The 13250-nt window shown below is 42.4% G+C and overlaps 1 protein-coding gene across 4 annotated transcripts in view; it reads right to left on the reverse strand.

The window, feature by feature from the left end:
• Positions 1-1423: 1423 nt before the first annotated feature.
• Positions 1424-13250, reverse strand: part of zmynd11 (zinc finger, MYND-type containing 11) — a 190169-nt gene continuing 178342 nt past the window's right edge. For all 4 annotated transcript variants that reach the window (XM_069914714.1, XM_069914713.1, XM_069914712.1 and 1 more), the window contains one exon: positions 1424-2562. In XM_069914714.1, coding sequence (XP_069770815.1) covers positions 2440-2562 — 123 coding nt within the window. In that variant the 3' untranslated portion in view covers positions 1424-2439. The remainder of the gene's footprint in view (positions 2563-13250) is intronic.

Genomic DNA, 13250 nt, shown 5'->3' on the forward strand with positions numbered 1-13250 from the left:
AGGAAATTCAATGGCAATCTGTGGAGATGGAAAGAGTTAATGTTTCAAATCAACAATTTTTCAGTTTCAAATAATCTGTACCTTCAGAAATGTTTTGGCTATAATGCAGTGGTTTAAAATTATTAAAAGGAGCAGAATGGACATCAGTGAGAAACTTAAACACAAAAATTACAATGTTGCTTCAGAAGAGGGTGCAATTTCTCTTGAAGTACAGGTTGAGTACCCCTTATCCGAAATGCATGGGACCAGAAGTTGGATTTTAGAATGTGTTTAGGGTAACTAAGCAGCATAGTGTAGCATCAACGGAATTGCTGTATCAGCCATTAAACAACTAACAAATATCAGCAGGCTTTCAGTCTCCATCTACAATGCAGTGTTTTGATCAAAAGATAATAGTACACTGTATTTTTTTCCCCAATGCATTAATGGTGCAGATCCTGTTACTCTCAACATGGCATTTTAGATGGAGATGAATTTTAGATTTCACATGAAAATAATGTTTTGTACTTACCAAAAAAAAATCTCTGCTTGCAAAAGAAGATAAATGCAGCACCAAATTCTAGAAATTCTGCTGGACGGCTTTTTAAATCTTTACTCCAGAGTCATCTGCCACATTTTGGTCTGGGCTGATGATGGCTGGTAACAAACTGGTGCCAACAGAGCGTCAGAGCCCCATACGGGTAAGTGAGGTCAGGTGTGGAAATTTCCCCTTGTGGCATCATGTCACCACTCAAAATGTTTCAGATTTTGGATCATTTTTGATTTTTGGATAAGGGGTTCTCAAGTTCTATTTCAAATAGTATACATTGTGTAAAAATGGGAAATTATAGTTTAAAAAAAATCATATTCTTTCATGTTGGGAATACCTAAATAAAGCTGTTGCAAGGTTAATAAATGGTTTTGAAATGGCTACGACAGCTTTGTAAAAAAAAATCCATGAAGCGATTTTATGTCGAGATGGTTAAGACTTTTGTACAACGCTTTGCAAGGCTTGCACTACAATATTACAACTTGTATGGATTTGTATCTTAATTAGATATTAACTGAAGTAGACCCACCTCTTCAGATGGGAAGACGACATTGTATCGATCCTTGCCAATTATTTTTTATTTTGTATATAAATAAACACCAAAAGTTAAACATTCAAAGTACATCTCTGAAATACATTTATTGCCCAATGTAAACACAGATGATTTAATATATTGCCAGTAAGAAAAACTTACGAAAAAGCCCAGAATTTGCCATGTCCTAACTGAACTGTTATGTATGCCACACTAAAATGAATAAATGTGCAGAGTTGCTAAACCTTACATGATGGAGTTACAAATGGCAACTATATTTAGTGATGAATGGATTTTAACGCATCTAAAACAATCCAGTGCAGGTCAATTTAGTGATAATTTAAAACAAAATCAGGCCACAGTCATGTTTAACAGAGTGTTTATAAATTGAAGGTGCAATGGTGTCACCAAGACATGAAAACAGAACAGTCAAAGTTACACGTGTCTTACTTTCATGCAGCTACTAGTAAAAGGTTTAAACAGCCTTTGGAATGATTCTATATTTAAATTATTTTCCATTTTCTGCAATACCACAAAACATTTACTGGTATATGTTTTGTACCAGACACTCAGCAAGGTACAGACCCACCACAATCACAATGCCTCTTATTAATGGGTTGACATGCAGTTACGTAATTCTGTCTAAGGTGACAAGGACTGTAAGCAAACAGGCAGCAATAGCTAAATACAATCCAAAAATCTAATAGCTGCTGAGAAAACGAAGTGCTTCATTTTATTTTATACAATTCAACCGCGAGACAGACGAGCGCACAGATATTCAGTGAACACTGGTGCAGAAAGCAAAATTTACTGTAATTTTTCTGTTCATACCTACTGGTAAATAAAGGTAGTATTTGGCAATTTTACATGCGTGTGGACTTATTTGGGTTAGGAAATAAAAGAAATGTGCAAATTACAAAATCAGAACTAAATGTTCATTCCATCTCTAAGGTCCAGCTCATTAGAAATCCCATTTCCCTGCTTTAATACATGATCAACATTCATTTTTTTTTAATAAAAGTAGCATATGTAAGAAAAATATAAAAAAGCAGAGTTGGGAAATATTAACAGTTATTTTTTTTTAAAGCAGGTTTTTTACCTGCTATGTCAACCCTGTCCCGAAGTACTGATCATATGACCACCGATGTAAAAGAATTAAAAACACACACAAAAACGGTATCTGGTTACAAGTAAAATAGGCCATCTTGGTTTGGCTCTCTGATTATAGTGGGTGGGCTGGGAGAAACTAAGATTGTAGATTAAAATGCTGGTGCAAATGGAAAGCAAGATTCACAGAAACATGGTTCTGAAATAAAACCAGGACGGTCTGTGAAAATGAAACTGTTCCTTAGTATGGCTCTTGAGAAGGAGAAAGTTTTCATCTTTTCCGACGACAGGTTCGTTTATGCTCGGCGTGCCAGTGCTCTTGCTGGCATTTGATTGAGCAGTAGGAGGTGTTCCAGCAGCAGTGGTACATGGCTTCTTCCTCACAATTGTAGCACTAGAGAGAAGGAAAAGACAGCATCACTTACAGTGCCTGGTGCATTTCAGACACGCTTATGAAAAATAGCTCAACTCTTTGTACTCTGTGAAGTAACATGACATTTCGATCCATTCTATGACAACGTAATTTGATCAATTTTAAAGAAAAGAAATTTCTTTGCATTCTGATTGTCCATTTATATTATGTTGTAAGTGATCAGGACATTAAAAATATTAAACCAAACTCAACAATAAAATGGGATAGTACTTTACAGGAAAATAGTCCGTCGTCTGCTACGAAGAAACTAATACACTCACAGTATGGGAGCTCTGACTTTATTGAGGCTGAAAATACTCTTTAAATACAATTGGAGTTCCCACTGTTTGGTTAATTGGCTGACATCAGCCACATGAATAACAACAACGGGATTCCTGCCCGAGGGAACATTTTTGCATATGAATACCCTTCTTCCCCAGCCTGGTGCTGCTCTGTTAGCTGGGCAGCCTGGCCAGCTCCATTTTAGGGCTGCTGGTCTTGTACTGCCCCAGCTCGCTATGCTAGGGGTGGCATTAGTGAGTTATGCCGCTGTTTATTACCGCGCGTTTTGCTGGCCCGATCTCCGCGGTTGCAGCCCGCCACATGACCCTCTTCCCCCCCCCCCCACCCCCCCAGAACCGGTGCTATAGTTCATAGAGTCCGTGGATGCAATCCCCAAGGTCTTTGGCGGTCTGGCATCTCCACAGGTTGTGCTGGGACCGTGTGTGCCGGCTTGAGCCTGTCTGCAATGAGAGCCTCTGGTTTGCAATTGATGTCCAGTTCGAAGGTGGCCTCGTTGTTCTGGACAACTCGGAAGGGGCCTTCGTAGGGCTTTTGTTGCGGTGGTCAGTGTAACCCTCTGTGCACAAACACGTACTCACAGTCTTTGAGGTCTTTGGAGATGATGAACTTGGCTTGCCCATGTCTGGAGGGTGGGGTCGGAGCCAGGTTACAGACCTTTGCCTGCAGCCTGTCCAGGAAGGTCCTCCCGTTGACCCCTGGTCAGTGGGGACGAAATCCCCAGGGACCTTGAGTGGAGTTCCATACACGAGCTCAGAGGAGGATGTGTGGAGGTCTTCTTTTGGTGCTGTACGAATGTCCAGCAGTGCCCGCAGCAGATGGTCCACCCAGTTGGGGCCCTTGAGTATGGTCATAAGGGTGGCCTTGAGGTGCCTATGGAAGTCCTCCACCATCGTGTTGGACTGCGGGTGGTATGGTGTTTCACTATCCATCGCTGGGTTTAGATTCCATCTAAACCGTCGGGGTCACCAATTGTAGCCATCTGCTACGAAGAAACACACACACTCGCAGTGTGGGAGGTTAAGCTTTGACTTTATTGAGGCTAGAAATTCTCCTTTTATACAGTTGGAGTTCCCACTGTTTGGTTGATTAGCTGACATCAGCCACATGAATAACAACAACGAGATTCTCGCTCACGGGAACATTCTTGCATATGAATACCCTTCTTCCCCAGCCTGGTGTTGCTCTGTTAGCAGGGCCACCTGGCCAGCGCCATTTTAGGGCTGCTGGACTGGCATTGCCCCAGCTTCCAACCGCGCTGGTTCGCTATGCTTGGGGTAGCGTTAGTGAGTTACGCTGCTGTTTATTACCGTGGGTTGCGCCGGCCTAATCTCCTTGGTTGCACGCTGCCACACAATTTGATAACACCACTAATGCTGCTTCCTTAGCAGAGAGCATTTACAAGTTTGCCATGTCAGTATCCAAAGCAAATTTCCCAAGTGCATTTGGAGATACAAATGTCTTCAGATGAAGTTACAAACTCGAGAGCTTCAGCTATTCCACTAAGTTTTTCCCCAGCGTCAAACGTTTATAAAGTATAAAGTTTTACATCCAGTGAAATTCCTTAGTCAAGTTTAGTGTCATCTGATTGTACTAGTATAACCTGACGAAACAGCGTTCTCTGGTCCGTGGTGCAAAACATGTGGATGCACAATCAGACATAACACACATACAGATAAACAATATAAGTATTTCATCTATACAATAAATATTATTTCATGAATCTGAGAGTCTCAGATGGTTAGTGCGAGCAGTTCCTTTGGTCGTTCAGCATTCTCACTGCTCCTGGGGAAGAAGCTGTTCCTCGGCCTGGTGACGCTGGCTCTTGATCCTCCTGCATCTTTCCTCTGACAGGAGCAGCTGAAAGATACTGTGTGCAGGGTGGAAGGAGTTCTCTATGATTTTGCACATCCTCTTCAGACAATGATCCTAGTCCATCATGTCAATGGGGGGGGGGGGGGGGGGCGGGAAAGAGGGGTGGGTGGAGGAATAAGACTTCAGTGTTCCTCTCGGCCTCTCTTATGGTCCATTTCTCTGCAGCAACCGTCCCTCACTGTGATGCAACTGGCCAGGCTCCTGTAGAAGGTTGACATAAATGTTGGCCAGTAGCCTTGCCCTCTTCAGTCTTCTCAGGAGGTGCAGTCATTGCTGCACCTTCCTGACTTGAGGAGATGTTGAGTGCCCATGATAAGTCACTAGTTAAGTGAACTTCAAGGAACTTGGTGCCTCCACTCTCTACTGCAGAGATGTTGATGTGTAGTGGAGGGTGGTCGTTCCTGGTCCTCCTGATGTCTGCGATCATCATCTTGTCCAAACTGAAGCTCCAGTTGTTATTCTCACACCATTTCCACCTCTTCCCTGTAAGTGGGATTTATTGTTGCTGATGAGGCCAACGACTGTTGTGTCGTCTGCAAACTTGATGAGACTGTTGAATCTGGATCGGGCGATGCAGTTGTGGGCCAATAGTGTGAACTGTAGCAGGCTGAGTACACATCCCTGAGGTGCGTCGGTGCTAAAGAGCCCAGTTTCAGACATCGAGGTTAACTTTAAGAATTTCTTATGTAATCCAATCTGAAAGGCACCTCTCTAATTGAGAATTGTTCCAACAGCTATCAGACTCTTGAATGATCCTCTTGGTACATTAATCTTGGGCTGTCTGCAAGTCAAATGTTTGAACTTGGATTACTGTGAATATTTTATTTATTATCTCCTAATTTAATTCAGTTTATTATTATAGTTTTTCCTCTACAAATACCTGCTCAGCTGCAACAAGAATTCTGGTGCATACATACATTGTGTAATGTGTACAACAATAAAACCCATCACCTAATAGACTGAATACATCTCAGGTTGTTTGATCTTGCAAGCTAAGCAGGCTCAGGACTAGTCATAGAAACATAGAAGATAGGAGCAGGAGTAGGTCATTCAACCCTTCGAGCCTGCTCCGCCATTCAACGAGATCATGGCTGATCTTAAAGTTCAGTACCCCGTCCCCGCCTTCTCTCCGTCACCTTTAATACCCTTATACTGAAGAAATATATCTAATTCCCTCTTAAATATATTTAATGAACCTGCCTCTACTGCCCTCTGTGGCAATGAATTCCACAGATTCACCACCCTCTGGGTATAGAAATTCCTCCTCATCTCGGTCCTAAATGGTTTGCCTATTATCCTCAAACCATGGCCCAGGGTTCTGGATTTTCCCATCCTTGGAAACATCCCATCTGCATCCATTCTGTCCAGTTTTATATGTCTCTATGACATCCCCTCTCAATCTTCTAAACTCCAGCGAGTACAATCCCATTTTGCGCAATCTTTCCTCATAAGTCATTCCTGACATTCCAGGTATCAGCCTGGTGAATTACCTCTGCACTCCCTCCATTGCAAGAACATCCTTCCTTAGATAAGGTGACCAAAACTGCACACAATACTCCAGGTATGGTCTCACCAAGGCCCTGTACAGCTGCAGTAAGGCATCCTTGTTCCTATACTCAAACCCTCTTGATATGAAGGCCAACATACCATTTGCCTTTTTAACCGCCTGCTGTACCTGCATGCTCGCCTTCAGAGAGTACCCCTAGGTCTCTCTGCACTTCCCCATCTCTTAATCTATTGCCATTCAAATAGTAATCTGCCCTCCGTTTTGTATTACCAAAGTGGATAACCTCACATTTATCCACATTGTTGTGCATTTGCCATGGATCTGCCCAGTCCCTCAATTTATCCAAATCACACTGGAGCTTCCTGACCCCCTCTTCCGTGCACACAACCCCACCTAGCTTAGTATCATCTGCAAATTTGGAGATATTACATCCAATCCCCTCATCCAGATCATTAATGTAAATTGTGAACAGCTGGGGTCCCAGTACAGATCCCTGTGGCACCCCACTGGTCACCGCCTGCCACTCAGAAAACGAGCCATTTATCCCAACTCTCTGTCTTCTACCTGCCAGCCAGTTCTCAATCCACATCAATACTTTGCCCCTAATCCCATGAGCCTTGATTTTGGAAGCCATTCATTTATGCGGGACCTTATTGAAGGCCTTTTGGAAGTCCAGGTATTCCACATCCACTGGCTCTCCCCCATCTATTTTACCTGTCACCATCTCAAAGAATTCCAATAGATTTGTCAAGCACGATTTACCTTTTGTAAATCCATGTTGACTCTGTCCGATCCCTTCTCTGCTAGACATTAGCTACCCTCCAATCCATGGGTACTGATCCTGAGTCTATCGAGACTGTACTTGGAGGGGAGACCAGCTAGGTTGCTGAAGGGGCACTGGACAAAGTGGTGACTCTGCCTTCCTTATGGTAGACAAAGCTTAAAGAATTTCATGTATATTACATGTGACAATAATGGAACCTTTACCATCGTAAAAGGCTTCAATGTAGTTGTCGAAAACTGTCAAGGTGCAAGCCACAATATTACCCCTAGAGGGCCCTGATGCACAAGTTACAAGTCTACCGAAGGAAAATTTTCTGTAGTATGGTAGATGATCAAGTAACTGCTCTGCTTGTCATGCCTGGTCACAAGTGCTACATGTGACTGAAGTTGGTATTATGCATATTTTTTAAAGTAACATTCCATTTACTGCATTGTTGTGGAGTTGCCCTGTTATTGAAAATATTGGTAGCTTTCCCACTCTAAACATGCACACTGCCTTGTGTTCTGTTCACAAAGCATCTGCTCTCCCAACTCTGCATGCTTTGACTGATGGTTGTCTTGTCTACTCAAGTCTCGGTTGAGCACGACACCCCTCTTCCAATTTTATTCATGAATATTCAAATTTCAATTCACCCATTCAAGCGATTTCTTGAGTAGTAACTAATTTGGAAAGCTGGTGAAACTGAAGCCCTGCGCGAAGATTCTCTTTACTTAATTACCATCTTTTGCGATATTGCTAAAAACACTTTGCCAAACATAATAAAAATGCTCTGCTTCCTCAGGAGTTTGCGGAGGAGCTAGTGGAGTTGTTCAAGTGAACCGGTACGGACTTGAAGGGCCGACATGGCTTGTTTCTGTGCTGTAAACGGTTATATGGTCATAATGGTAGTTCTATAATTGGCCAGTTACAGCTGACGTGGAGAACAGCAAACCTATATTTTTCCTTTTTTATATTGCACCATTAGTGTTCTCAGCACACCAAAATATTTTGTAGTCAATTTTCAAGAGCGGTCTCATTTATTGCAGGCAAATGTGCTGTATCATTTCTACACACTGCAAGTTCAACAAATAGTAGGATGTAATGATTGTTTTATTAATGTGGACTCAGATTTTTAAAAAATCTATTCTTCAATTCATCTCATAGGATCTCTTGCATGTACCTTAGGAGATATCATAGAAGTTAAACACACAGAAGGATCAGTCAGTCAAATTCATGTTGAATAAAAATCCCTTTTCCCTTCCAGCAAATGATCCCACAAGTGCCCTCCTAATTTCTTTTTCAAAGCCACCGCTGACCAGATCCCACAAATTGTGATTCATAAGCACTTGCTATACAAAACAAATTCTTCACAAGACCCCACTTTTATCGTTCATTTTAAAATCTGTGTCCTGCTCAATGAACTGCCTGCTAATGGGAACAACTTTTCTCTACTTCCCCATCAAAGCAAAGGTATCAATATCCTTTACCACCCACAAACAGAATATCAGTATCTTGAGTTTTTCGAGGAGGTTACTAAAAAGGTTGATATGGGGAAGGCAGTAGATGTTGTCTATTTGGACTTTAGTCAGGCTTTTGACAAGGTTCCCCATAAGAGGTTAGTATGGAAGATGGAAGCATTAGGTGTAAATTATAAGTAGTGAAATGGATTCAACAATGGTTGGATGGGAGATGCCAGAGAGTAGTTGTGGAAAATTGTTTGTTGAATTGAAGGCCAGTGACGAGTGGGGTGCCTCAGGGATCGGTACTGGGTCCATTATTGTTTGTCATATATATTAACAATCTAGATCAGGGGTGTCAAACTCAAATTAACGGAGGGCCAAAATTAAAAACTTGGACTAAGTCGAGGGCCGAACTAAATATTTATTGAAAATTTTCAACAACATCTGCATGTTTTCTCTTCTTTCAACATATGTAATGTTAAACTTTTTCTTATTAAAATAAATGTTTAATAATAGTTTTGGATAAACTCTTTCATTGTCATTGGCCCATTTCCTTTAGCGTCTGAAACCGTGCACATGACGAGTCAATGAGGGATGATTAAAGCAGTGGTCTTCAAACTTTTTCTTTCCACCCACAGACCACCTTAAGCAATCCCTTACTAATCACAGAGCACCAATGGCACAGGGACGCGAGTGGAAAGAAAAAGGTTGAGAACTGTTGTATTGTGGTAACTCCACATCTGATTAGGTTAATTGTTAGGCAAGTGGTCAGAGAAGTACCCCCCCCACCCCAAGAAAGGCTTAAATCACAGGAACAAAATAAGCTTCCGTCTCACTGCTCCCAATCTTACACACAGTCTTGATGTGGAATGTAGGGTCGCAGCTCTAATTTCACCCGAGTTCAGGTGCTGTCTGTGTGGAGTTTGTACGCTCTCCCCTTGTCTTGGACCAACAGGTCGGTCGCCTGAGGAAGGCACCCGAACCCCCCGTTGAAACGCCGGCGTCTGGGTCGGTGGAGGAATTGGCTGAGAAGAGTGCGTTGCTCCCACCCCCCTCCCATGGTTGGAGAGGGATTAAACTGCGATCTCACGGCGCCGGGCTCGTCTCCAACAAAAGGAGCGGGAGGCAGGGTCCGCCGCGCACGGAGTGAGGGGGAAGGCATCGCCAACAAGACGTTCAGTCTGGCATCGCCGCTGAAGCGCAGACCCAGCGAGGATGGTCCCCAACTCCAGCCGCGTCTGTGGGTCCGGGAGCCGGGTGGGCTGAGTGCGGCGCTCTGATCCCCGGGATTCAGAACTCTGAGATCCCTCCACACCTCCGGCGTCTTCATTTTTACCTTCAGTGTGCATGCAAAATACTGGCGCGGCGGCCAGCGGGCCAACTCTAATATATATTTAATCTGATCTTGCGGGCCAAATATAATTTGGCCCGTGGGCCAGAGTTTGACATGTGTGATCTAGATGATAGGGTGGCAAATTGGATTAGTAAATTTGCAGTGAGGAAGATTATCAAAGTTTAAATACTGATAAATGTGAGGTGCTACATTGTGGTAGGACTAATCAAAATAGGTCACACACATTAAATGGTACACAATTGAGGAGTGCAGTGGAACAAAGAGATTTTGGAGTCATGGTACATAATTCCCTGAAAGTTGAAACATGTGGATAGTGTGGTGAAGAAGGCTTTTAATATGTCGGCTTTCATAAATCAGAGTATTGAATACAGGAGTTGGGATGTTATGTTGAAATTGTACAAGGCATTGGTGAGGTCAAATTTGGAATATTGTGTGCAATTTTGGTCGTCAATTACAGGAAAGAGATAAGCAGAATAGAGAGAGTGCTGAGATTTACGAGAATGTTGCCGAGGTTTCAGGGTTTGAGTAGGCTGGGACTTTATTCCCTGAAGCGTAGAAGATTGAGGGGCGATTTGATAGAGCATTCAAAATTATATGGGAGACAGATAGAGTCACTGTGGATAGGCTTTTTCCATTGAGAGTGGGGGAGATTCAAACAAGAGGACATGGATTGAGAGTGAAAGGGATAAAGTTTAGGGGAAACATGAGGGGGAATTTCTTCATGCAGATTGTAGTGGGGGTGTGGAATGAACTTCCAGCAGAGGTGGTAGAAGCGAGATTGATGTTAATATTGAAGGAAAAGTTGGATAGGTACATGGACAGGAGATGTGGAGGGTTGTGGGCTGAATGCAGGTCAGTGGGACTAGGTGGGAAAAGATGTTCAGCATGGACTAGTAGGGCCGAACTGACCTGTTTCTGTGCTGTAAATGGTTATATGAAATGGACGCAAGTCGGAATTTTGCCCGCACGCATAGAGTACCAAAGTTTTAAAGCAAACTTTTTAAATCATATCTTTTTATTATTGCAGATTTGATGATATCGAGATCAACCTTAGCTGATTTTTCCAAATTCTGGTCCAAACATACATCCCAGTTGGCTTCCCAGGGTCCTTGGGCTGGGTGTGGCCATCTTGATTCCTCTGTGCATGCGCAAGTCTTCGGTTGGCGCACAAGCGATGGATTCGTGTATTGGAGTTCCATTAGCGCATGCGTGAGAGCTAAGCACCCTAACGATATTGAATTAGTGCCTTTAACTCTCGCACATGCGCCAACCCACTGTGCATGCGCCAACTGAAGACTCGCATATGTGCACAGATATCATGATGGCTGCACCCAGCCCAAGGACATTGACTAACAAGATAAGTATGCATATTTTGGCTCTTGTATGCCCTGTATCCCTGTCATAGTTTGTCAAATAAATCATAAACCGCATAAATTTTATATAAATTTAGTTTATAATATAAAAATAAATTCAGTTATATGTGCAGATGGACAAAAGGTGCATAGGTTGCAAATCAGGGGAGTACCTGTGCTTGTAACTAAAACTACTCGAGATAATCTTATTTGCACCAGTCCTAAAACTTTCACATCCTTCCTCATTTGGATTGGTTGTTTTATGATGATTCAGTGCAATTTCCCCATTTTCCCATTAAGCATTCCAGAATTCCATATTCCTTCCAAACTGCAAGCTCAGAATGGTCTGCAACTATTTTAGATTTTATGTACACCTGCACCAAAATCCTTCTGTTCCTTCAAAACTCTGACATTTAATCTGCATCCCGTTCCACTCTTTCCACCAGTACATCATCTTGCATTTCCATTTCATCTGCCCTTATCTGGCCAGGTCCCCATGTGCTTGACAACATGATGGAAATGAACAATGATTTGAAAGGTGGGGTCTCAAATGGCACACTCACTCAAATCAAAAAATATTCATAGATCAGTGCAGCACAAGAATGTGTCCTTCAACCCACAAGATCTGTGCCAACCATGATGCCAAATTACACTAATCATGTCTGTCAGCAGACGATGCTTCTTAAATGTCACCATCACATCTACTTCCAACACTTACCCTATGCACCATATCCCAGGCACCTTGGGTTAAAAAACAAACTTGCCTTACACATCTCCTATAAACTTTCCCTCTCACTTGAAAACTTACGGTGTACAAGACATTGGTAGGCCCTATTAGGAGAATTGCGTTCAGTTTTGGTCATGGTCCAGATATTGTCAAACAGGAGAGGGTACGGAGGATATTTATGAGAATGTTGTTATGACTCAGGAGCCTGAGCTTTAGGAAGAGGATGAGCAGGCTAGGACTTCATTGCTGTAACACAGGAGGATGGGTTGGGGCGGTAGGGTCGGTGATCTCACAGAGGTGCACAAAATCATGACTGGAGTAGATCAGGTGAAGAGTAGGGGAATCAATAACCAGAGTGCTTAGGTTTAAGTTGGGAGGGGTAAGGGAAAGAGGAGGTTTAACGGGAATCTTGGGTATTTTTCTAATTAGAGGGTGATGGGTAGATGGAATGGGCTGCTGGAGGTGGTTGAGGCAGCATGATTGCAATGTTTAAGAATAAAAAATTGGACAGACTCATGGATAGGATGAGTTCAGAGTGATATAGGCTCACTGCAGACAGATGGGACTAGTGTGAGTGGAACATTTTGGTCAGCATGGGCAAGTTGGGCTGAAGGGCCTATATTGATGGATTGGTGAAAGGGAGGATGCAACAGTAGAAGTCCTAAAACCCAGATGCCAGAAGTCCGGACCTCCCAAGGAACCAGACTTCGCGAAAACTCTCAGACTTTTAAAATTTAGCTGGCTTTTGTGCGCTTGTGTGCATGCATAAGCGCCACAGATACATAGCGCCAACAAGCAACCACGCAGCAGATGCAACACAAGTCATAGAAATTAACAAATAAAGTTTTCTACTTTGTCTTTTATATGAAAATGTTTTGTTAATAACCCAAAAATTTAAAAAATTGTATAAAACAACTTCTGCTTTTATTTGCATACTGTATTTTCTTTTATAATGCTTATTTTTCAAAATAAGTTCAAGCATTATACACACTTGTTCTGAAGTGAAAGAAATTTACATTTTTTGTCAAGTGCTGACTATTTTTCTTTCAAAGTGCTCGTTTTGACAAATGAAGCATGCTGTATTTGCTTCCGAACAAACTATCAAAATGTACCTGCTCATCTCTTCTTTATTCCTCCTTAAATTTTGTAAGTTTAAAAGTAATGCCTGAGAATCCAGAAAACTCAGACCAACCCAATCCATGAGCAGTCTGGAATTTTGGACTTCTACTGAAGTTGAATTCTGATAAATGTGAGGTGTTGCATTTTGGAAGAACTGACAAGACTAAGAAAGACTGTACACATGGCAAGGTCCAATTGAGTATCGAGGAACAG

Source organism: Narcine bancroftii, chromosome 1, assembly GCF_036971445.1.
Source record: "Narcine bancroftii isolate sNarBan1 chromosome 1, sNarBan1.hap1, whole genome shotgun sequence".
Taxonomy (NCBI): Eukaryota; Metazoa; Chordata; class Chondrichthyes; order Torpediniformes; family Narcinidae; genus Narcine; species Narcine bancroftii.